The following is a 25,260-nucleotide window of genomic DNA, read 5'->3' as shown; positions in this document are numbered from 1 at the left end:
TGCCCATTGCACCATGTTTCCAGTCCAAACCAAAACTTTGGACCATCAGGTCTTAGAATAATGTCCAAGGTGGATGACTCAAGACGTGTCACCAAAAATAAGAGTCCAGTCTGACCAAGAGCATCGGGATAAACAGACAGAGGTGGAAGTGGCCCTTCCGCTGCAGCAAACCCGCACATCTGCTTTGGGGGCGAGTTTCTTTTTTTTTTTAACGCAAAGGATGTGAGCAGGAGTGGCATTCAGGGGGCTTTAAATAGGAACTGTCTCCAAACTTTGGGACAACAGAGCATCTGAAAACTCCCAGCAGCTCTCTCAGTGGAAAGCACCGGTTTGCTCCAGGATGGACGTCAACAGGAGACTGAGGATGAGGGACACTGTGCTGGCGCTCTTACTCGCCGTACTCCAGGGATTTCCTCTCGGGGAAACGGCCCCGAACCCGTCGCCGCTGGTTGGATCCAACTGGGGGAATCCGAGGAGATATGTCCACCTGCAGACATCCACAGACCTCAACAACTTCTACTTGGAGATCAGATTAGATGGAACTGTGCGCAGAACGACAGTCAGGAGTTCATATAGTAAGACGTGTTTTAGTCGTTATATTTATGTGTTGCAATGTGGCCATATGATGTAGTAGCTTTAACACGCCAATGCTCATTGCCTTTTCTTCCTGACAGGTGTGATTTTACTGAAAGCTGAAACAAGGGAGCGCGTCGCCATCCTCGGCGTCAAAAGTAGCCGTTACTTGTGTATGGACTTGGAGGGCAACCCATTCAGCTCGGTAAGCCAAAACTTGCTTTCAGTTCTAATGTTTGTTACTATTAATTCAATCGAGCCATCGTGAACTTCTACTTTTGAGTTTATCTATCTTGGAACCCCTTGTGAGGTTTTACGCATCGGTTATAACACGTAAAGAGCCATCCTTTTACGCACAAACGTACCGTAAATAATGAATGTCTTAACATCAATTCATTTTATTATTTTAAAACACTTTGACTAATTTATACTTTGAACTAAATCGATCCAACACACGTTTCATATTTGGAACCACTGTGGGGTATTACTCATAGTTTCTAACACGCTTTCTATCCTTTTACGCACGAAGTTGACTGTTGTCTAAGTGTTAATTTATTCATTGGATTTGGTTTAATGCATGCACTGATATTAAGGGAACAAACTGCAAATGGTGGCGAAGTTATATTTAAAGTTAATACCGAAAAAAGATAGAATAAGGATACACACTGCTATGTATTAAAACTGAATTGAACTAGAAATAAAAGGACATTATCTCAACCCTCATGGTTATTACTAACATTCTGGTGTTTTTCCAAACTAATAGCATTGGACCAGATGGCTGTATTATCGTTACTTCGGGCATTCAGTGCATTAGCCCATATGGAGATTATTTCAAATAAAAGTTGAGGAAATAACAACGTATTATCTTGCCTCCTGTAAAGAAAACAGGATAATCCTTCACTGTAGTTTAATTGTCTCCCTCTCTCCTTCTGTCTTTCAGCCCATCTGCCTCAGAGACGACTGTCTGTTCAACCACAGACTTCTGGAGAACAACCGGGACGTGTACTTCTCCAGCCGGACCGGCATCCTGTTCAACCTGGAGGGCTCCCGGCAGGTGTTCTCAGCGGGCCAGAATCTCCCGCAGACCTCCCTCTTCCTGCCCAAGAAGAACACGGTGCCGCTGGAGCGCCTCCTGCTGCACAGGGAGAAGAGGAACCAGGTGGTGGATCCCTCCGACCCGCACAACGTCTACTTTGGTCAAACTGAGGAGGGCTCGGACTCTCGGGCCGTTCCGGAGGACGACGCTGATCTAGAGGTGGAGGTAGAGGTGGAGGTGGAGATCGGGGACGACGTGCGCAACGTGTCCCGGGAGACGCCGCTGGCTCCGTCCACCCACGACCCGTGGAACGTGCATTCGTCCAACCCGGCCAGTCCCCGGAGCACCGGGACCATGGGCTGATTTTCACTGATCAGGATATTTTTACTTTTCTCAAAGTGAGTTTAGCATTGTAGTTTGTGATGATATCAGAAAAAAAAACTGATATGAGACTTTTCACGTGGCTGGGTTAAATAATGTATTTTCAGTCATCACTCATTCACAAAAAAATGAGACTTGACAATTAGTGTTAAAATGCAATTATTTTAGATCACTGCAGATTCAATAAGATAAATCAACAAGGGATGCGAGTTTTACCTGAATTCATCTCATCAATGATGACTATTTGGAACGTTCCTAAGCAGGTTTGGTGATAAATAGAGCGTATAGGAATTAAAAAATGTAGTGTCATGTCCCATCTAACTATTTTCTCCTCAGAAACAGATTACAGAAAAAGAAAACCTTGGTTTTGTGCCAAGCTGAGCGATCCAAATCCATTTCCCATCCCCATCCATTACAGTTAGCTGGCACTTGCTCACACTGAGCTATTGCTTAGATGAGAAATGGCAGTAAAAGATTATTGAATTATTTATAAACACGCTTTAGTTTCCCCGAAGAACTACATGATTCATGCCAGTGAGGATTCAATTGCTTAGCAAATGCAAACAAAGCTTTAGAAACTAATAATCCCAACACTCGGGAGAAGTCACCTTTCGATTTCGTTTTTTCTCTCTTCTCATTGAGGTTTTAACAGCTGGTCTGAGAAACCCACATTTCAAAGTGACATTGATGTTATCTCAAGACAGAAGCCTACCTCTGGAGGGCTGAAGGCCCTGTCTACTGATGTGAAACTAGGCAGGCATGACTTTACACAAAAATATATACATGAATATACTTAAGAGTTGCTTTTAGTACAGTTAAGGATAGGTTTTGCCTATATTGTAAAGCCCTACGTTTTCTGAGTTGGATATAGAAGATTTGACATTTGTTTATTGTTTTGAACCTAAAACCGCAATTCCAAAAACCTTTCAAAACTACAGATCACTGAAAGCACAGTATTTTCTGTGTTAATGTATCTGTATTTGTACAATATAGCGTAATTCATGAGGAATGAATATAACTACAGGGTAAACAACCTTTTACAGCAATCTTGATATCAAATCGGAACTCTTGCCATGTGATTTTTACAGGTGCTGGGCACCACCAGCAACACTAAAACCAGTCCCAAAGAGTATTTATTTATTTAATTCCATTCCTTTATTGTTATTTATGGTATTTATAAGGACGCTTTACAGTTAAAATGTATATATTAAAAAACATGGTTTGTCTTTGAATGTATGAGTTGGAGTTGTGGACTGTTTGGGACCAAATAAAACTATAAAGGAAACCAGTGTAGTGGTGTGTGTTATTTATGCAAATTCATACAGCTGTGATTTATTTCTTTTAGCTTTGGTGTTCTAATTTGGTAAAGACAGGCCGTCTGAAAGGAAGTCACGAATGAGTAAGCAGGTTTAACTTCGACCCAGTTACTCGGCAGTTCCACTCATTAGCTGAATATCCTGCACTGTCACACCTCCTCCTCTTAATTAGGAAACAGGTACATGAGTCACTTCACTCTAAAAATACTCCTGGAGCCATTTTTACCCGAACAAACCGTTCAATTTGTCACCCATTAACCTTTGACCCGTTAACGGAAGTGGTCGACATTTTGGAGAATAGGAAATTCCAGAAAGTTACTGCTACCAGCCAAGAAATAGTCCCACCGTAAAAATGTAAAATTGACGTTTTTACACTTGGATTTGTTACATAATAAACCAACAATATATAACATGTTCATCAGTTCACTTTAGAAGAGCTGGTAACCAGATTTAGTTGCCCTCAGGCAGAGCCTTGTTTAAAGTCTGTGCGCTACGCTACGCTAATACATCCCAAACTGTTGACCTTTTCCTTCGCGGTCAGCTGTTAACGCTATGAAGGTTTTCAGCCGCTGTACTAGCTAGCTGCAGGATATTGAAGCTCTTTGAGAGTGATTACACATCCAAAATAGCTGTTAATGCTCTTCACAGTTCAGTAGTGACTGTATTATAGAGCCCTAGGGTGCTCACACTGTTTTCCATTCATTCATGATGAGAGAAAACTGATCTGTATCAGTTGTTAAAGACACGTGATGGGAGCAACTAAGCCTCTTTCTGTCTCCCTAGTGGTGGAAGAAGTACTCACATTTTTGACTTAAGTAAAAGTAGCAACACTATAAAGTCTTATCTTTATCTAAACACATTTGTTATAGTTTATTTGTTTATTATATTATGTTTTACTCAGAATGTGTCAGCTGTCAAATGTAGTGGAGTACAATATGGTTTCTGAATTGCAGTATGAACATAAATAGATCACATCTGTGACTCTAAAAATAGGAAGAAGAACAACACATTGAGCAACAAGGAGTGGGACGGTTTCACAGCATTTGTGTAAATAGCATACCTGTATTATTTTTCGTTGTATATATATATATATATATATCTATATATCCGTGTATAAAACTCAACGGAGATTCAGTGTAAACACGTATTGCACAAGTAAAATGAGCAGCATCGCACGAGACGCATCAACTTTGAAATGCCGCATGCACGGACGTACTGACGCGTTCAATGACACATTAAATAGTTCGGACTTTGGTATGACATGATAGAAGAGGTAATAACACAAGTCCTCACTGGCCTACAGTTTGGAGGATGATGAAATAGTTTCGAAGATACAGTACTGCACATATTTTGACTTGATCCACAGTAAAACACTATTGATTATTGAGCAAACATAATTTACCAGGTGCATTGCTGTATTCGGTTACCTGTGGTAACTTTGAGGTCTTTGCCTCTTATTTCCCCTTTAGTCCTTATGATTATATCCGTTAAAGGCTGTGTACATGTGCACACAAACAGTACATAAACCCCCCCCCCCCCCCCCCCCCCCATTTCGTTCCTTTTACACTATACGGCCACTGAGAGGTTTGCCAGGTGGTCCTTCCTGTTGGTAAAGACGCAGCGACAAGCAGAGAGGACCGGGCCGCACTCGGACTGGCTCAGGGTGAAAATGAAGCGGCTGACGCCCGTGTTCGGACAGGGTGAAAACAGCTGGGACATCTTCACCCCCGCAGGCAGAGAGCTCTTCAAGTCCTCTACAAGGTGCTTGACGGCCACGCGGATGTAAGCGCCGTGGGTCACGACCAGAGCGTGGGCCGACGCTCCCCGGAGACCGTCGTCAGCCGAGCCAACGGGGGCGACGCCCGAGGCAGCAGCTTCGGCCCCGTTTGCCGTTTCTCCGGCATCCGATGCTCCCGCAGAGGCATCCGGTCCTGACCAGCAGTGTTCATCCGACATTTGCTTGAAAAGGACTTTGAGGAATTTTTTGAATCGCAGCTTCACCTAGAAGCAAGGTGACAGTGAGCCAGAGCAGGTTTGAGAGCGTGAATCAACTGTCAGCCAATGACAGAGTCTCTTTTTGCCATCTACTTTTTTCTTTAAATCATTTTGTCTGCAACTAAATCTGCAACTATTTTTGATAATTGCTTTAAGAAACTTTTCAAGCACAAGTGCTCAAAATATTGTGGTTGCAGCTCCTCGGTGTCAGGATTTACCTAACAGGATGTTTTCTATCATTACAAAGGAAATATCTTTCGGGTTTGGCTGGAAAAAACAAGACATTTTTAAAAAGCTGTCCATGTATTTAAGATGAGCTAAATATCATTACTCCCATAAAGCTACCCAGATCATCTCATTTGCATCAATTAGCCTTCGGGTTTTCCACATATTAAAAACACACAATATTTTAAAAAGTCACCCTACATGAATTTTTGCAATGCAATATTCAAAATGGCCACTACAGGGCACTGTTGCACAAGTAATACTCTCTTGACTTTGAGTTACAACGTGGCTGTTTTCAACTACTGAACAATCAGTTTCCAAATGATAAATCCTGACTGTGTCTGACGCACCTGGTCTAAAGTCTCTCCTCCTGGAGGGGTGTAGTCACGGCATGACTGGCCAGCAGCGTTGGCCATGTTCTTCAGATCATCTTTGTGACGTCCCTCAGCAACGCCAAAGCCCTGCATTAACAACGACACCACAACGTAGAGCTCAGTCATGAAACTAGTGTAGTCATACATTTAAAAACTTGAATATTTGGACGTAGTATAAAAGACGACTGATCGTACCCGCTCTCTGAGTAACGGCTCCAAAACCATCTCTGTGCCAGAACAGTGAGTGTTGTTCTTCAGAATTATTTCAGCTGTCTGACGGAGGAAACACAATCTGGAAAATGACTGACTCAATACATTTATAAGTGCCAAAGAAAACCAAAATGTCCATCAATACACCGTCAGCATCTGTGAGTCAAAGACCACAGAGACATGAATGTCCACACAACTATTTCACAAATGGAAGTTCTTGACATGCATCCTGTTTTTCCCTTTTCAATCACAATCAGGAGAAAACAATAGTGACATTTTTCTGGTTTAACAGAACGATTTTCTCCAGATACAATACCATCAGACTAGTCCTTTTAATATGCCAGACAACAACTGCATAGTTGTGGGAATGATCTCAGTGTATTAAATCTGTATATAGCCTCTATGCAGGTGACACGGGGGACCAGTGATTTGTCTCTCACTGTCACCTAATCTGTGTGTGACGTCCAGAGGTGTGCGAGGTCAGATTTACCTGTACGGCTCGTTGCAGGTTACTGGCAAACACGTTGTTGAACGTGATGTCTCTGAGGTATCTTCCTACTGCGTCACCCTGCTCAAGACCCGTCTCTGACAAGGGCGTGTCCACACCTTGACCTGAAAGACAGACACCATCTTAGTTAGCGTTAATCAAGCCTATTAACGTGTTACTTGTCTGTAGCACGCATGAATGCATCCAACAGCTGATGCTCCAACACCCACGTGTGACCAGAGCTGTGTAGTCAGACTTAAAGGACGTACCTTGCAGCAGCTTGTCCCTGTTGTACTGGGTTTCCCCACTGTGTGAAAACATAGCAATGTCATTGAGTTAGATCAACCAAATCAAGGTATTTCACCGGTGACAAGATAGTAATCATGTGTTTAGATACACAGCGAGGTTAGTTAAGAAGACTGAAACACAATGGACGCGTTAGTTAAGTTATTGAACTCTTGTTTTACTGTTAACTAGCTGCACACTTCAGCCGCCATTGCTTTAACACCCAAATGCCAGGACATAACGCTGCTACTCTGTAGAATACGGTCGCATTATCACTTCATTCATGTCCGTGTCCTCCGGGAACATACAAAGGAAAATGGCACCTTAAAAATGATCACTTACTGTCGGACAAGCGTTAAACTGAACGTAAACATGTCCACGGCTGCTCTTGTGCCACGTACTTCCGGGTTGGTTCAGCCGCATAATGTCACGTGGCCTTCTGCGTCATGACGCTAATCATATCGCATTGTAGAGCTGCGTAAAGATCGAACGTAACATTACAAACACAGCTATGTAGTAAAATGAATACTTCATTTGGTACACATTCTACATTTTTAGTAAATCACACATATTACAATTCGAAAGACAAACTTCTTTGTTATTCATTGGATCAAGTAAAATGAAGGTTATTTGCAAAAGAAAGTCTGCAATCCTAAGCATTTGTTGGAATTGTGTTTACGTGTACAAATTAGTCAGTCCCATGTTCATAATTGTGCTAGTTTTAGATGATTTAGAGTGAAAATGTTTTACTGTCAACAGCCTTTCATATTCAATGGTATCTAAAGCTTGGAAAAACTAGTAAACAGAAACATTAGTAAAATCAAATAATGTACTTAGTCTTAAAATATGTGTCCGGCTGAAAAAGAAAAGTTACAACCATCCATCTATTTCCATCCAACTATCACATTTTCTAACAGCAATACTAACTACAAACATTACGCTCAGTTTTTTTCAGATGCCGGCCTGTGCACTGATTTATACACTGCCTGGCCAAAAAAAAAAGTCGCCACCTGGATCATCATGCCTAGTGCCTACTGTACAAGCCTGTGGGGGCAGTGCTATGATCTGGGGTTGCTGCAGTTGGTCAGGTCTAGGTTCAGCAACAGTATGTGCTCAAAGAATGAGGTCAGCTGACTACCTGAATATACTGAATGACCAGGTTATTCCATCAATGGATTTTTTCTTCCCTGGTGGCACGGGCATATTCCAAGATGACAATGCCAGGATTCATCGGGCTCAAATTGTGAAAGAGTGGTTCAGGGAGCGTGAGACATCATTTTCACACATGGATTGGCCGCCACAGAGTCCAGACCTTCACCCCACTGAGAATCTTTGGGATGTGCTGGAGAAGGCTTTGCGCAGCGGTCAGACTCTACCGTCATCAATACAAGATCTTGGTGAGAAATTAATGCAACACTGGATGGAAATAAATCTTGTGACATTGCAGAAGCTTATCGAAACAATGCCACAGCGAATGCGTGCCGTAATCAAAGCTAAAGGCGGTCCAACGAAATATTAAGAGTGTGTGACCTTTTTTTTTGGCCAGGCAGTGTATATACACATTTCAGGGCATTACCACTTGCTCTTGCATCCACTCGTCTATGTCTTTAGCCGTTTAGTCGTCCTCTCGTGGCATCATGAAGGCAAGATCGCCCTTAAAGCACAATCCAACAGTAATATTAATCCAGATGGGCAGACCCCAGTCTGTACACAGGAAGACAAACAAACCAGTCACGTGATTTTAGCCAATTTATTGAGGAGAAATTGTTGAGGTACACTGTGTGGTTGCACATGGGGATAGTGGGAGAAGAGTTTAGAAAACCAACCACACTGAACAATGATAAAACATCCTCGTGGTTTAAACTTTGACTAAATGGGTACCTCAAAAATAAACAATATTCCACTTTATTCCAATGAACCGATCTAAACATGCCAATGAAATTCCAAATATTTTTTTTTGTCTTTCAAATACATGTATAACATACAGTATGGGCTGTTTTTTTTACCTATATATATATGAAACAACCTATTTTAATGCATAGGCACTTATAACTGCCCAGTGGAATCTGGCGGCAGACATTTCTTGATTTAAAGAGAAGAAGCGTCGTTCTTCCTCTCATCCAGACTGAAAAAAAAAAAAAGAGCGAAACCCGTCCAACAAATTCAGAGTGAAAACAATGAGTGAGTGATGTGAAGTTTGATGAGGTAATGCGAGATGAGCTCTCGCTCTATCCATCCAAATTAACCTGAGGTACACAAACATTACAAAGAAGCAGCAAGAATATGGTAGAATATAAAGATACAAATGAAACAATAAAAAGAATGAAACATGCTAATCAAAAAGATCGGCAAAAACAAGTACATCCAGTCCCGCACCAAACTGTTACGTTCCCTCCAGTACACACAAAACAGAAAAGCAAAGAAGACTCGTTACATATACAACATTTCATAATATAGCAGCACACAAGTGAATCAATATAAGGCATCTTTGTGTAAGACTGGAAAAACAAAAGCTTCATAGCAGCAAAAGAATGATGTGTATGATCTAATTGTCTCACTTTGGAATTATCTCTTTCAAATTATACACAAAACCTTTAAAAGCTTAAACATTTTTTCTGTTTGAAGCACTTTTTTTTTTGGGAAAAAAAAAAAAACATTTGGCTTTTTGCACAACAGAACATGCAAGAATACAATTTAGAAACTACATTTCTGTTCTAAAATGTAATTACGACATTTTTTTTTAGCATTTCTGCTCGTGGTAAATTTGGTTATATACAGTCAAAAACGTTCACACAATGTAAACCCCTACTTACCCATGTCTATAATGGAGAAAACTCATTTTAAAACTTCAGTTCAGAGAGCAGTTGACATAAAAAGAGCAAAATCATGGACACGGTATGTGTGTAACTCTTTGAAAGAACTGTTGGAAGGTTTTGGTTATGGATTCACAAAAATTCAAGTAAGGTTAAATAAACGCACTGAATCAAAAAAGAAAGTCTACAAGTGACTTGGTTTTCCATTTGCTGTGTTCACGCCACAAACGCGACGCGAACTTGGTGGCGGCGCGATTCCATGCAAAGAATTCGCGCCGAATCGAGCGAGAAATTCACGAGAGCCTGTCAGAGATTCTCCTCCTGTGGTCACTGACGTTCAGACTTTGTTGAATCTGATACGGTGGTAAAAAGCCGTATGTCGGCATTATTACGTAGTTAATTCAGCGTGCTTTCTGCCATTGAATTACGGCACAATCTGCTGTATTTCTTGTTCCTACAGCCGTAGTAAACCAGCCAATGAAGCTGCAGTTGCGATCCCGCGATCAAACTTTTGCGTTTGGCGTGAACACAGCATTAGTTTAGATACTATAACACCGATTATTCTATGTCTCCTCACCTGTCTGGGCGTAGCTTTCAAGATAATGTGCGTTACCCCATGGGAATCCAGCCCAGAAAAAAAAAAAAAAAAAATCAAATAACTTACAGAAAAAAAAAAAGGTCCTAACAACCCAATGAAAATCTCCTCAACCACCATCCCCTTACCATTCTTAAGGAGTGTGTTTTTAAAAGTGCATCAATATTGTTCCAAGAAAATGGAAATTGATAACCGGAGAAACTGCAGCACAACTAATCTGATCCCCTCCGGACATCACCACGGATTCCTCCTGTGTGTCACTCAAGTAACGTGCAACTGCAGAAACATTACATAGCTTAAGTTAACTTCCTCGCCAATTCGCTGTCATTCATCAATCTACACTTCTAGCATCCCCCCCCCCCCCCCCCCCCTCACTTTCCACATGCTGTTTCTTTTCCAAAAAAAAAAAAACCTCACAAGAGAACCTTCAACCTGCTTCCATTTCCTCTCTCAAACTTGCCAAATATCCTTTTCCTCTCGTAACATGACATCTACCTAGCTGAGGCATAAAAATCGCCTGCAAACCATCTCCCAAACACTCGCTAACATGTAGGAGCTAGAACAAGAACAGAACAATAATAATGTCGCCTCGCTGAATTATAATACACGTACATGTCATTAGCATACTGTACTGGATTTGGCAGTGAAATCAAGACCTTAATAACTGACCTTGTCCTCTGTTGACGTTTAAACAGAAGCCACTGCTCCAAACCACTCAAAGCCCCTCATGTCCTTCCTCTGTGAGCAGGCCCAGCCCACTCCTGGCCAGCACTTTACAGCATAAATAGTAAGCAGTGCTACAGGTGCACAATTTGATAGATAGAGCTAGAGAGCAGCTAGCTCCAGTCGCGATCTTCTGACTGGATATCAGTTTGGTTTAGATGCCATCTACTCAATCAGCGTGTTTTTACTACTATAGGAGGTTTCCTGCACAGGTGAATTGATAACTGCTCACTAAAGATGATAAAAGAGTTACATAACTAAATGCTAGCTAAATATACATTATTTATCATGTTTATTTTTACTATGTTTTCTCAAAAGAAATATGTATATTTCATAGAATTATGTATGTTTTTGTTTTTTTCAAGTATGAAAATATATTCAGGTTTCCATTCTGGGAACCCTAAGGCACTATCAAGTTCTCAAGATGTTTTTTGTTTTTGTTTTTTTAAATAGTTGTTTGATTACATGTGGCCCGTACAAAAGGTGACAGTACACCCTACCAGGTATAAATGGGGCATAAAAGGAGAAAAAACTAGAAATTTCTTATTTTCTAAAAGTTCATAGATTGTCACACCTTCGCCGATGTGGCGCCTTGACGTAGATACTGGCAGCTCAATGCCTCCCTCGCTCCAGTAAGTTCATTGGTAAACAGGCATGAGTGATGCGTGCCAGTTCATAAGTTGACGTCACGTACATCTGTGGGGGTGCTGGACTGGTCTTGCTGCTCCCTCGCCTTGTTGCCAGCTCTGATACCGTTCTCCTGCCGGTACTGCTGGCCCTGCTGCAGGCTGGTGGCCAGCACACGCTCTATTTGCTCCTGGCACGCCCTCAAACAGTCCTGGAACAAAACGGGGCAGACGTTACTTACACACACACGCAATTGTTTAAATGCTTTTAGGACCGGGTAGTCTTTTGCACACCAACCAAACAATCCTCTAGAGTCCAGGCTTATTTTGTAACGTTCTCACTCTACATGCATTTGTCAGCATGGTCTCCAGACAAATGAGATGGTGTGAAACTTTCAACTTCATTTTTTCTCTAAATTATTCACAAATAAAGTTTTGTTCCTAAAAATACAACATGCTCGCTGTATAGCGGCTTTAATCTGTGCACCTGTACGCAGACATTCGCGCGCAAAACCTGGTATGTTATGACGTTTCATGTGCAAGTTGTTTAACAGCCTCGGTCACATGCACGGCATACCAGCGGGGAATTATGTGCGTTGAGGTTGGTGGTCCTGTCTGCATCATGACCAGAACAATGGGTACCAGCAGGCTCCAATACCAACAACACAGTGCAGCGAGCTACATGGTGGGCACAGGAATCCTCTCTGACGCGAGACCTGTGCATGTCGGAGGTGTGAATACAAGGGGAATGTGTGGGGGTGAGGTTTCCAAGTGACCTCTGTGATCTGGACTCCCTTCCTCCAACCCCCCCCTTTGGGTTTACAGCACGGTCAGTCCCATGTGGAGGTCTAGAGGAAATGGCTTTGACCTACTGCACCCTGAACCTCTGAGTTTGGTGTAAAACAGAATATAGGACAGCGAGACCGGATGTTTTTGGACAACTTCTCTAGTGAAAGGGGATCCTCGGTCTGTCCGTCTGCAGGTCTGTGCGGAAGATGTGGGAGGTCTGGCTCACTGAGCCGGCTGCAGGACTCTTAAAAGAATGAACCGAGGCTCGCAAAGAGGCCAACATTCCTTTGAAATGTACGGATAATTGGAACCCGATGGGCTGCAGTCGGGGCGCCTGTTGTGACGGCTGGGTTTTGCGGGGCCCGCGTCGCCGTGGCAACGTAACCACAAGCTAAGAGGCAAACCGTGTTGTTCCCGTGGCCCCGTTGGCTGTGGTCCTTTTGGATTGCTACGGTTCTGAACTGGTCCTGTGCTGCAACAATGACTCACTGTGACAATGAAAGCACACACTGGGATAAATATGGTATAAGAACGAGCGATAGGGCGATTGTTGTACGGCAGCAAAAAAGATAAGTCAAATCGGGCATTATCTTTAGTTTATTTTACTTATTTATTTATATCTATTATACTTTAAATTAAATTTCAAATCACCATAGAGATCCATTATATCTAAATCTCAGCCAGCGGATGCAGTACACAACATTTTAATTTCATTATGTTCCAACAGCACACTGATCAACTGCACATAATCTCATTACGATGGCATTTATAGTTTATGGCTCATTATGACTTATGTATTACATTTAATTCAATAGGAGGACCATTCACTCCCATTATATATTTTTTTAAAGACAGCAACTCCATAAGCTGATGATTGCAAACTGATAAACTGTACAAAAAGCTTATTATGATGACAAGTACAGTTTATGACTTAATATATTACATTAAAGTAATAAATAAAGTAATCTAAAAATGTGTCGTTTCTGCGGGTCTGAGGACGACTTGGATAACTTTCAGTTTCTTCGTCGGGATTTTGCTCTCGACTTCACTCGCGAACATATTCCTCCACCAGGAGGGGCACGCAGCTAAAGGGGGAGCCATGCGGAGAAATTACATGTGTCCCACCACAAGAATGCGGGCTCTGAGTTTTAAGAAGACATTCCCTCTGCCGCTGCTCTTTATAGCAGCAGTCTGGCTCCACAGCCAAGAGCCAAACGCTGGCTCTCCCTCTCTCTCTCCATGAAAAGTAAATAGCTTCAATCTGCCACTACTAAAGTCATCTCTGTTGTTTACTAAAGGGCCTTTTATGCTGCTGTCGTGAGATGTTGCAATGATTGTTATTAACGACGCATTACTGTGCAGCACTAAAACTATGTTCTTGCTTCTGGCAGGTATAGATTTCCTTCCCCGTTGCACTCACCACCTCTGTGTTGGTGATCTTGGCCAGCAGGTCTGTCAGGTTGTCTCGACTCAGCCTCTGGTCACTGTGGTCCAGCTGCAGGCCGCAGGCCGCAGCTCCCATGCTGCCAGTGGCGATCATGGAAGGAGGGTTCATGGCAAGGCGGTCATCTGGCGAGGAGAGAGGATTAATGTGCAATTAGTCAAGCAGCAGCTTCAGGCAACGGTGACGTACGGAAATCACATTCGTAGCCGTGACGCAAAGAGCTGCAGCACTTGATTCAATCCAGAAGAAGTATGAGAGGCGAGAGAGGGTGCAAACATCTGAATCATCCCCTAGTATACACGCTCCTCAGCTGAACTCGACTTTCCCACAGTGTGAATTTCAACAGACGTAGCCGCACGGTGTAACCTGTGTGGTTTCCTTCAGCTCTGATTAGAAAAGCAGAGTAGGAATCCTCCCACTCGCTGCGCAATGAGTTTCAGGAACGACTCCCTCCGGTGCGGATCCGAGTCTAAAGGCTTAAGCGACAACAGGCCTGGATGGAGGAGGCGGAAGCAGAGGCAGCCATGGAGAGTACACCTACGCAAATACTGAGCTGAAGCTGCTTTGGAACACCACAACAGTTATTTTCATTTCATGGGAAAACCTGTAAGTATCTTATCGGCCCATTAGGAGTCTAAAAGTTCCTCTTAAAACTTTTTTCACAAAGTTGCTGAGAGAAACTTTTTCCAGAGGAACCGAGAGAAGTCCTGAGTTTAGGGAAGGGGCGGGGCTGACCCCGTTTCTATGGCTAACATGTTTCATGAATGAACTTATTCACTATGTGATTGATGTTTGACCAATCACTGTCAACCACATAGAAGTGTGAGAAACCGATAGAACAGAGGCTGCGAGTGTGATTTCTCCTTTTCTCGCTAACCTAACAAATTGGCCTAATCGCGCAATCGCCTTCGAAAGTGGCTCTTCGGAACAACTGTCAACACTTTTGATTCCCATTGGTAAGCTTACTACCTTACACACCATCGAAATATGTTTTTAATATACCATTTGCTTTGTATATTTCTTCAAGTTAGGACTAACACGCCCCTTGTTGTCAGGAGTTTCTCCGTCCTCGGCCAGTTAGGAGCTATTACGACGCACAGCCTTCCTTTGGTCTCGGCGCACGGACATGACCAAAAAAAAAAAAAAAAAAAAAAGGCAGAGGCTTGGCACACACAATCGTTAAGAGCTGCACGAGTCCAGCCCAGCACATAGACCTAGCCCGGCGCAAACCAGTCGTGGTGGCCTGATAGCTTTGATTAAACCCTGAAGAGCAGCCTGCTTCACTACTCCCATCTTCTCCTCCAGGGGCCAGCTGTCCATAGGAGGAGCTCCTCCATCATAAGAATAACATCTCAACTCCATATAAAACTCCAAACATTTACATTACTGCATAACCACAGCAGGCCTCTCTTTTTTTCCACTGCGGCTGCTTTGTGCTTGGATATAACCAGCTGCTTATGAATAGCAGAGGCGACCACTGAAACACACCCAAATATAAAAAAGTGTGACACTAAAAATGTGCTAAACGGGGCATAAAACTCATTGAAAGAGCCTATTGTTCCAATCACTAGTTTCTAGTAAACAAATGCATATTGTCCAGATCTGACCACACTTAAAGCGACCGCACTAACGTGACCTCCCTTTGTTTTATTTCTTTCATTAGATGAAAAGGAGGTAGCAAATGAAAGGCAGCTTTGTGACAAAGCAGTGCTATACACCGCACCTAATACGCATATATTATGTGCATTAGGTGATCCCGCAGTAGTGTTTTTGTCCAGGATATGAAAATATTAGAGGGATTCCTCATATAGGCAAAGAAATACCGTGAAAATTCCCCTAGGGAGAGGCCTAAGGGGACATCTGAGTTTGTGCCTCTCCAGAGCCTCCAGAGCTTATTTTGGACATGAGGTGGGAGGAGGAAGAAAGGATCACTGCCCCGACTTTTTAAAACCTGGAAGCTTCCCCGTCAACAAACAATACAGGGAGAGTTCAGCTGCACCTGAGTCACGCAGCGCTAGAGTACAGCATGATACAATCGCTTTCGTTAACCATTGACATGGTTTATCTAAGCAGTGCATTGATATGATTTTTGCCACCGCAACACTTGGCAGAGAAATGTGGAAATGACCACTTTAAGCAGCTTTTAGCAGCTGTGAAGAAAAAGCCCCACTACAGGCTGAGACTAGAACGTGGATAAGGCAGCCAGTAGAGTACGCCGAGAAAAGAAAAAGAGGTCACGGATGACTCACGATCGGAGAATGTTTGTGTGTGTGGGAATATTCTGCTGGATGTGGGAATCACAAGGCAGCAAAGTGAGCGTGAGAGTGAGCAAACAAAAATCGGAAAAGGGCTCATGAGATGATCTGCAGCTGTGTTACCTGTGGCACAGAGGGCGATGAATGTCTGCGTGTGTTTGCGGACCATCGCCAGCTTGTCTTTGGGGAGGGGGAGCCTGCGTATGATGTGCTCTATAAAATCATTGGGGATGACCGAGGCCATGTTCCACTTCAACTTCCCCAGCACGACCAGCTCCCAGTCCTAAAAGACAGAGAAAACAGAAGTTAATTAAAAAAAAAGAAGTGTCAGTCAGTTCAGATTCAGTCTCTTGGCAGAATCTTCTCAGTCTGAGGGTTAAATGGCGTGCTGCCATGCTTCCATTGACCGTGAAAAAAAAAGATCAGAGCCTGTCCCTTTTCCCAGAGGAAATGGCTCTGTAAGAAGAGTAACATTTCTTCACTTTATCTCTCCTCGCTGTATCTTATTATCTGCGTGCCTTTCTCATTCCTCACATCCTTTGTGTTCATAAAGCCGGCATGTGACAAGCTTTGCCCTGCCAATGAGACAGCTAGCCCCTTCCTTCCTGTCACAAGCCTCAAACAGCTACAATGAGTTCGCTCTGCACAGGCAGCAGCACAGGCTCTTCATACAGTCGGCTTTTGCAGCAGCAAGAAAAGGTGTTTCATGATTTAATTTCCTGTGTGTCGAGTCAACTTTCACAATTCCGCATTTACTAATGTCTTTCGTCCGTTTCCCTGTTCCAGTATTGTATTTAAGTAATAGCAAGAAGGAGGATGCAACTTGATTTAAGCACAAACGTTGGTTAGAAAAGCGCAGGCAGAATGAGCCATCATATCAGAATGAATGAAACTCTACATGAGGAACATATTTGCACCCGAGCAACAAAAACCCAGGGACACCAGCCAATCAAATGGCCTCTCCAGGGTTTCCATAAGTCTTGCTATGCCAATTTATTCATGGGATTTTTCTTCAAACCTCCACAAGTAAAGACGAGAGACTTGGAGACACACCCTTGAATCTTGCTAAGCATTGTGAAGTAATGCATTCGCAAACTGCCATACACAGTTTCAAACAATTTCTACCAAAAAAAAAAAAAAAAAAAAAATATGAAAAGTCTTGATTGTATCTCTCTTTAAACCTACTCAATTTCCAAATCAAAAGTCCTGCTGCAGTGAAGCAGCAGAGTCGGCCTGTAAAGGTTCAGTTCCTCCTTTGGTCCGCCATGATGTCATGTATTGTCACTTCACAGTACGAAGACAATGATGTCGGCCATATGCAGAGGATTTATCAGTCATTCATTATGATTTCAGATTATCTGTCACCCATAAGAAGATGACAGCCCATCGCATTACTTTACATTAGTTTCATGCTTGTATTTCATTTAATTTGACACATATACTGTATGTGGCAGCAATTAAGGGAAAGACGAGACTGATTAAAAGACTAATTGAAGTGTATTTCAGTAATTGAAGTGTATAAAAAGTTATGATTAGGTCCATAAAATGTGAAACTGTGCAGTAAAAGCTGCTAAACTGGTTGACTGTACCAATGGGACATTTTCACGCTGATGAATTCCACTCCTCACTTGCTCTACAGAGAAGTTTCCCCGAAAAAGCAAACGTAGTAAACACTGAAACCCCAATGCCAACAGGGACAGTCCCACTTCACCAAACGCGTATTTGTCATCTGAAATGTCAGCCATCATTCACATTTAGGTGGGTTTCCTGCACATAACCTACCACACACACACGCTTGCATTTAACCTATTTTAGCCCTTGTGGAGATTGTCGACTGTGAGATGAACGAGGCGGAGGTTTGCTGTCAGAGCGCGCACTTCCTGGACAGGCCCCCCCCCCCCCCCCCGACACAACCACCCTTCCACCCCCTTGAACTTGTCTCCTCCAGCTGAAGCCCCAGTAGCAGACTGTTCATTACAAGGAAGAGCTGCAACGTCTTTGACCGACTCTAACGGGCTTCTCTGTGCATCCTGTCAGGATATCCAGGAATCTGGAGCCTAACGACAATATGGAGCATCAAATGGGACAAATGTCATTTCCCTCAACAGCCACAGGCGACACAGGAGGATGTATCGACAGCATGTGGAGCTGTTTGCTTTCAATTTAAAAAAGCTAACTGTAAAATGACAAACATTACCTGTTCAAAGCTTCTCAAATGGGAGGATATGCTGCTTTTCTTTAAGGCTGCAACTATTGATCAGTTTCTCAATTGTTTTATCGTAGTCAATGGCGAAAAAGTGAAAAAGGACTATTGTACGTTTTTAATCTATCATTTTTCATCTTTAAATTCTTTCTTATTTTGGTCGACTAATGATCTCAGCTCTGTGATGGTAAACTGAATATCTCAGAATCATGGATAGTCTGAACACCTACTGTACAGGTCCATTGACACTGAGAAGATTTAACCTGCTGATGAAGACTATGTGTTACGGTAGGAAGATCCAAAACAAGGTTGTACTCGGACCCTGAGTGCAGATTGTTTAGCCAACTTAATATCTTTGGTTTATGAACTGTTGATCGTGCAAAACGAGCAACCTGGGTGTTTGTAAACGCCGTTGGCTATTTTACACAATTTTATAGAACAATTGATGAAAACTATTTATAATGAAAATGATAGTTTCAGCACTAATGTGCTGGCTACTTTACTGTACAAACGACAGCTCAGCAAGTTTGTGTTGAACACTCTGGTTGTAAAGTTCATTAAATCAGCCGCAAGTTGGTAAGAAAGAATTAAAAGTATTCCTGTAAACATAAAGAAATATACTCCTCTTGTTTATCGATGTGTGGAGGTAAGACTAAAGAGCACTTTGGCTGATTTTTTTTGTATAAACCCTCATACAGTATCTACCTAAAATACAAAGTCATGTACTGCAAGATATTTAAATTCTATACTGCATAACTCGCACTAGATGGCATCACCCGTCTCTTCAGTCCACAGTGGATCCAAAGAAAGGATGTGGCTGTATTGTGCACAGCTCCACTTATAAGGCAAATGGGATACTTCCTGTGAAACCAATAGAGCCATTAGCGTTACAAAATCATCCCCAAAAAATATGACACCGCATTTTTCCATGTTCACGTGAATGAATGGGGCCTTTGACATGTCCGGTTCTTACCAGCAGTCCCCGTGGCGTGATGGAGTTGTCTGTGTACATGCAAAGTTTTTCTGCTGACAGCGGCCTGCAGTCCTTTAACTTGGAGGCCAGGAATATGCACACAGCTCCCAGAAGCTGCAGATAACTCTTCCTTGTGGGCATCACCGCTAAAAATCGGTCCAAATAATTAATGGCTAAAGGGAAGACATCTTCATTACTCTTCTCCTCTTCACACACCTAAAATGAGACAGAAAAAAAAATAGGTTGTTAGTAAAAATAATAAAGAATATTAAAGAAAAGTATAGCCTATAGAGTTGGAGTATTTTTGCTTTGCAGCAGAGAAGCAGCTAATGGTGGGGGTGGTTTTTGCTGAAGAATGTGATTTTTCCATGCTCGTCTTGTCTTAAGGTTAAAGGTTAAATCACTAATTTTCATAGCACTTTAGCAAAGTCAGGGCAAGGCAGAAACAAATTAGTTCAATAGGAAGTCGTTCAGCAAAACGTCGCCATTAAACTCCTCTTCCTTGTTGAGGCTCGCTGTCTTTTAAAAAAAATATATTTAAATACAAATGTACCATCTGGGTACTTTAAAACGTGTGCACAATGTTAAGAACAAATGTTAAAATAGTTTCCGACGGTTTAAAAACATATATATTTTGCGGACATTTGGTTATTTCACCTTCAAACGTGATAGTGGTTCTGCATTGCACGTTGCCAGACGAAAGCCAAAGAGCATGAGCCATTTCAAAAAATTAATAATAATTATTAAAAAGGGGAACTGTCGGTTTTTCGACTATGTAAATTAAGATTAACTTCCCCTCTCACGCGTGAGCTAGCTAGTTAGCAAAAAAGCACCATCTTTGTAGCTGTTAAGCAAAGTAAATATCTAGCTAGGCTACTTCTTTGAAGCTGAATTTTCTTCGTGGTGGAATTTCCGACTCTCCCACGCCTTTGGTGAGTCATTCTCATTCAATTGTCAAATAGGTTACCATCCCCTAACAACTCTCTACAAGACTAAAACTCAGTTTGTGAGCCAAGAATATGTGTGCCGACATGCAAAACAAATAAAAAGCACAAACTAGCTGAAGCAGTTCGGTTAGCACATCAATGCATAAAATGCCCACAAACCTCGTGCATCCAACCTGCAACCATTCGTCTCATATAAGGCTGAATATCCTTCTGGACCCGCTGGAAGTAAGAGCATTGAGGTAAAAACCTCTCCTCAATTGTTAATAAACTTTGCAACACTCTGTCATCATAGAGGATGTTTGGGTCAGGCTGGGCTCTCACGACTATGTCCGACTCCAGGCAATAAAGCTCCATGACTCGGCGCCCCTTCTGCCCCCCTCCACTTTTTTTGTTGCTTTTTTTGTGGCTAAATAATACAAATAAAAAATAAATATTGTCTCAATGTTGACGATAGCGGACAGGAGGAGGAGGAGGAGGAGGAGGAGGAGGAGGAGAAGTGCCCAGAGTGAAGCATGAGGCTGAGACTGCTGGGTTTGCTCCAGTCCTGCTGCCTCTCAGTTTTGCTTCTTCTTCTGCGGCTGCCTGCTCGGAGTCAAACCGGACGCAACGAGGAAGACAACATCCGGCAACAGCTTTCAAAATAAAAGCAGCTGTGGCACCAACCCTTCCTTTCTAACTGCTGCTCTTCTTGGAACTGCTCGCGTGGTTTCCGGTCTCGCTCTAGTGTTTTAACAATACTTTAAAAGAGGCAGACACGCGGACTGTGACGTAGGTCTCATCTGCTTCCCAACTGGTGGAGACTCCTACTTCCTACTTCCTACAGCCTACTTCTGTGGTGCCTTTAGATGCCTCAGCATGAAATATAGTATACTAATAATAAATATAGTCAAGATGGTAGATAGTATTAGGTAGTTGCTTATTATAGAAATCAAAGGCAATAGCAAGTTTGTGCAGCATTATCATCGTAATAAAAAAGTAAAATTGCTAATTAAAATTACAACAACTAATGTTAGATTCGATTAATTACTTTAATTTACTTTCTAATTTCTTTTGTTGTGTTTTTATTTAAGTAACATAAAAATAACACATAAATCCTAAAAAAGGGATTGTGCTGGTAAAATCTTGCCAACAATGGAAATAAAACATTGACAATTTAAACTCTTAAACTTAGTTTAATTGATGACATTTATTTGTCAGGGAATGTACAAAAAAAAGAAGAGGTGTCGCCTATTGTACCAGATTTAGTGGGTTCAATCACTATATATATCATGCAATATTAATAGCAAAACGTTTGTTTAGGTTAATGTAAAAAGGCAGCATAAGAATGAATATCAACAAGAGCATTGATGTATGGAAATCATAGACTGTTTACATTATCAGATACAGTTTATGGTACAAATCAGCACTCTGCACTGTCTGCCAACAGGCCTGTATATCTCCAACCCAGATGGCCCGACATAGCTACTGTATGTGAGGAATCAGGGACTGACTGCAAAAAATGGCAGAACCTCTTGTTAATAGTCACCCTCAAAAAGCTAACAAGCAAACTGTGGCTAACAGGTCAGTGATGCACCGGACTAAAAAGTCACAAAAGTATGTATGTCTGCAGAGACGTCTATACACGCAGACCTTAGTAACCACTGCTGGCTTGCAGGTCATATGTATTCAAGTTATCTCCTACTTTGATCATGAAATAACTCTCATTCAACTCACACAGGGTTTCCAAGTCATATATTTACAGCTGCAAAATGTGCATGTGCTCTGTTGTACAATAAGCCTTTTTTCTCATTGATTGTATTGTCATTTTGACCTAAAGTAAGAAAATTATGTCATAAGACAAAGTGAGTGGATAATACACTAATTGAGGATGTCAGACAAGACCATCAGTTATGAATTAAATGACTAGAACAGGAACATGTTTGAAGTTAGGTGTAAAGTTAGCTGGATTACTAGTCAGATGTCTCCTAGCTAGCTAAGCTTCATTCTAGTTAGCTGCAGTGGTCCAAATACAGGCTATCGCCTGCAAAGTGAAGTTATTGTATTATTTTTCACAGAGTAACAGTTTCTTAACGGTTACAGTTGCACTTTGAGTGAAATATTAGAATAACTACTGAATATTTATATGATTAGGTACAGAATGTATTCAAAGGTAAATGTCTCCAAAACTAATTCCCACGAGCCTCAGCTGCACTGTGTGTTATATCTAGTTTGCCAATGGTATCACGCTAACACCCTTAGCATTGTCACTGTGGGCAATTTTGCATGCTGAGGTTAGCATTGAGGTCAAAGCGCAGCCTCACAGTGACTCATGGCTGTAGACTCTTGGTCTTGTCATGATGTGTATCTTGGTATAGCAGCTTGTTTGTAGATGCTCCACTGGTTCATCACTATCATAATTATGAAATAACTTTTGATTTAATTCAGTACACAACCTCTATGAAACCACTGGTGCTTTTAATGAGATCAGATAGTCCTGCCACATGAGCTGGGATCCGTGGGACACATTGTGATGATGCACACATCCGTGTGGCGAAGGGTGTGGACTGATCCCTTTCCAGGGAAACATTTTCCATCCAGAAAGGGAGTCCTTTGGCATGGTAAGTATGATGAAGGACATGTAAATCTGCAGAGAGTGCTTGTGGTTAACAGGATGCCTAAAAGTTGTTATTTTGTCCTTCAGGATCTAATATGAAAAAGGTAATCTTATAATAGAAGAGGAAGACATGAGGTAGTTAACTCCCTATCAAGTTCGATCTCTAAAGGCCATTTCACTTCCCTGTGTTTTCTCTGTGCAGCTGTAAGTGCTAAATTCACAATCAAAGGCATCAAAATGTGCGCAAGTAAACTTTTTACACGTCTAAATTTGCTGCTTCCGATCATGTGTGAGCATATTTACTGTCAGTTCAGCAGAATGACAGGAGCTGAGCTGAACCACTTCTCGTTGGAACGACATCACAAACTTCCCCCCTTTCACAGTCGCCACCGAAGAGCTGAATGAGATATGGGGTTTCATTGAGAGAAAGAAAGAAGAAAAAAAAGGCACCGTGGAGCTATTATGAGAGCGGACTGTGAAGTGAGAGTGGGAACTGTCTCGGAGGGAATGTCAAGGTTAGCAAGATTAGTTGTACTTCAAAGGAGGGGGTGTATATTTGAGAAGATTCCTCTTAAAATTGAGATTTCACGTTGGAGGGTTATCCCTTTGTCTGTTCATGGAGGGGCTGATAAATCCCTGGGTCCTTGTTTTTGTCCGAAAGGGGGTCTCTCCGCAAGAGGCCAAAGAAGCCTCCCATACCAGACATTCAAAGCCCGACACTTGAGGGAAACAGAGGTGTTAGCCGGATAAAGCAGCCTTACCCTGTTGCTGCTGTATGTGCATGTGTCCTATGATAACACATGTCAGCCGCTATCACACACTCCGAGCTGCACAGAGGTAGGAGCGCTCGAAGCCCTGGGAAAACGTGGAGGAGCGTGAAATCACCTTGATCCAAAGATTCCTGCTGCATACCAGTCCACTGAACCCACCAGAGCACTGGGGCCCGGAGATGGGCAGACCGCCACAGATCAAGAGAAAGAGACAAAAACAGAGAAAGAGAGAAGAGGTGGAGGGTGATTGTCAAGATCTTTAATCCCAGAGATTGTTTCGAAGCTTAACATCATCTTATGTGTTTCCTGTGCAAGCCGCTCAATGAGGGAGGCCTCTCTCGGATATAAACACAGGATTTACTTTTACATGCCAGTTTCAGAGCCGGGCTTGATTACAGGTTGCCCATGTGCTCTGAGTCAAGCCGGCTGTTTGACTTAACTGACGGTAGAGAAGAGGATGCTATGGCTGGAATGCTGTGGTGTGAACAGCGGCGAACACTCCTCCCAGCGCTGAGTGATGGCTGGTGTAGCTCAGCCAGTAGAGTCGATAAAGTGGCTTCTGTCTGTCACATGGTTGCATACTATATGCGTTCACATCAACTGATTACACCCTGCTGGAAGTGGATTAAACACCCGTTCCCAAACAGGAAAAGTAGGCGACATAAATGTTCATGCGTAGTCGAATGTTCTGGCTCTTTCACATGCTATTCTGGTCGGGCTATCAGCAGCGTGGAGCAGGCCTCTATCGCAAACGTCACACATCAAAGCCAGCCTTTCACAGCCACTCACTGCAGAGTGGCGGAGGGGAAAAGAAGGTGCTTTCCAGGAGACGTTCGACAAATCATGTGCAGGACCTGTGAAATAACTGTTTGGAGCAACACTGCTCCCAACAGTGGCTCTGGTTGTCTCTACCCACCATCTCATAATTATATTTTATTTGATGTGTAAAGCCCACTTCCTTAATGCTTGAGTAAACCCCCGCCATCAAGCCTTAAACTGTGACTGGAGGCCCTGTGGCGTAACCAGCTAATTTGCACTCAACTACGCAGCAAGATTAGAAAACAAATGGAGCGTCGTCAAATCAGCACAGGAAAAAGAGGGTGTTTTCCACACTGTGTCTTAGGAATGTTTTGGCTAAACTGAAAGCCATCATTCAGACTGAAATGCCAACATTTGAGGAGACAATGATGGGACAGATAGCAACATCCGGGCCTGGTCTTTAGTCGTCTGGGTCGTGAACACAAGAGGGTTTCTTTTCTACAGTTTGGGCCGCGGTCACTGCTGAATCCCCCCCTCTCCTCCATTAAGTCTGTATACAAGACTGACGTCCGGCAGCTTGCATCCCTCACTCCGACCAGAGCCTCTGAGAACATTGCCCTATTCTCCTGCATGCACTCAGGAGTAACAGCAGACAGAGGAGGGGAGAGGAAGAGGGTGCACTTTAAACAAAAGGGGTTCTATAAGGTGCTAGACCAAGGCTTGTTATGAAAAATGCTCTACGTTGCTGCTTAGAAAAAAATCACAGGATAGTTCAACATTTTGAGAAACACATTTTTTTATCAGAGAGTTTGATGAGAAGATTTATACCACTCTCATGTGTGTGCGTTACATATGACGCTACAGCTAGCAGCCGATTAGCTTAGCTTA

The 25,260-nt window shown here is 42.5% G+C and overlaps 3 protein-coding genes across 3 annotated transcripts; 1 reads left to right on the top strand and 2 right to left on the bottom strand.

Moving 5' to 3' along the window:
* Nucleotides 1-340: 340 nt before the first annotated feature.
* fgf23 (fibroblast growth factor 23) lies at nucleotides 341-1,972 on the top strand. Its single transcript, XM_068717333.1, has 3 exons — nucleotides 341-575; nucleotides 675-778; nucleotides 1,514-1,972. Exons 1-3 carry the CDS (start codon nucleotides 341-343, stop codon nucleotides 1,970-1,972), a joined length of 798 nt encoding a protein of 265 aa, XP_068573434.1.
* A 2,868-nt stretch (nucleotides 1,973-4,840) lies between these two features.
* tigarb (TP53 induced glycolysis regulatory phosphatase b) lies at nucleotides 4,841-7,313 on the bottom strand. The gene is made up of 6 exons (XM_068717332.1): nucleotides 7,225-7,313; nucleotides 6,867-6,904; nucleotides 6,601-6,722; nucleotides 6,096-6,173; nucleotides 5,877-5,987; nucleotides 4,841-5,307 (listed from the first exon to the last, which is right to left on the bottom strand). The coding sequence occupies exons 1-6, from the start codon at nucleotides 7,254-7,256 to the stop codon at nucleotides 4,873-4,875; spliced, it is 816 nt and encodes a 271-aa protein (XP_068573433.1). The 5' UTR covers nucleotides 7,257-7,313; the 3' UTR covers nucleotides 4,841-4,872.
* Nucleotides 7,314-10,656: 3,343 nt separating this feature from the next.
* On the bottom strand, nucleotides 10,657-20,814 carry LOC137877417 (G1/S-specific cyclin-D2-like). The gene is made up of 5 exons (XM_068717330.1): nucleotides 20,410-20,814; nucleotides 19,304-19,519; nucleotides 16,251-16,410; nucleotides 13,849-13,997; nucleotides 10,657-11,851 (listed from the first exon to the last, which is right to left on the bottom strand). Exons 1-5 carry the CDS (start codon nucleotides 20,602-20,604, stop codon nucleotides 11,687-11,689), a joined length of 885 nt encoding a protein of 294 aa, XP_068573431.1. The 5' UTR covers nucleotides 20,605-20,814; the 3' UTR covers nucleotides 10,657-11,686.
* Nucleotides 20,815-25,260: the final 4,446 nt, after the last annotated feature.

Source organism: Cebidichthys violaceus, unplaced genomic scaffold, assembly GCF_023349555.1.
Source record: "Cebidichthys violaceus isolate CVI_PGR_0920_01 unplaced genomic scaffold, fCebVio1.0.p SCAF_21, whole genome shotgun sequence".
NCBI lineage: Eukaryota > Metazoa > Chordata > Actinopteri > Perciformes > Stichaeidae > Cebidichthys > Cebidichthys violaceus.
Note: the sequence above shows the minus strand (reverse complement) of the source record. Positions and strands in the feature narration are given on the sequence as shown.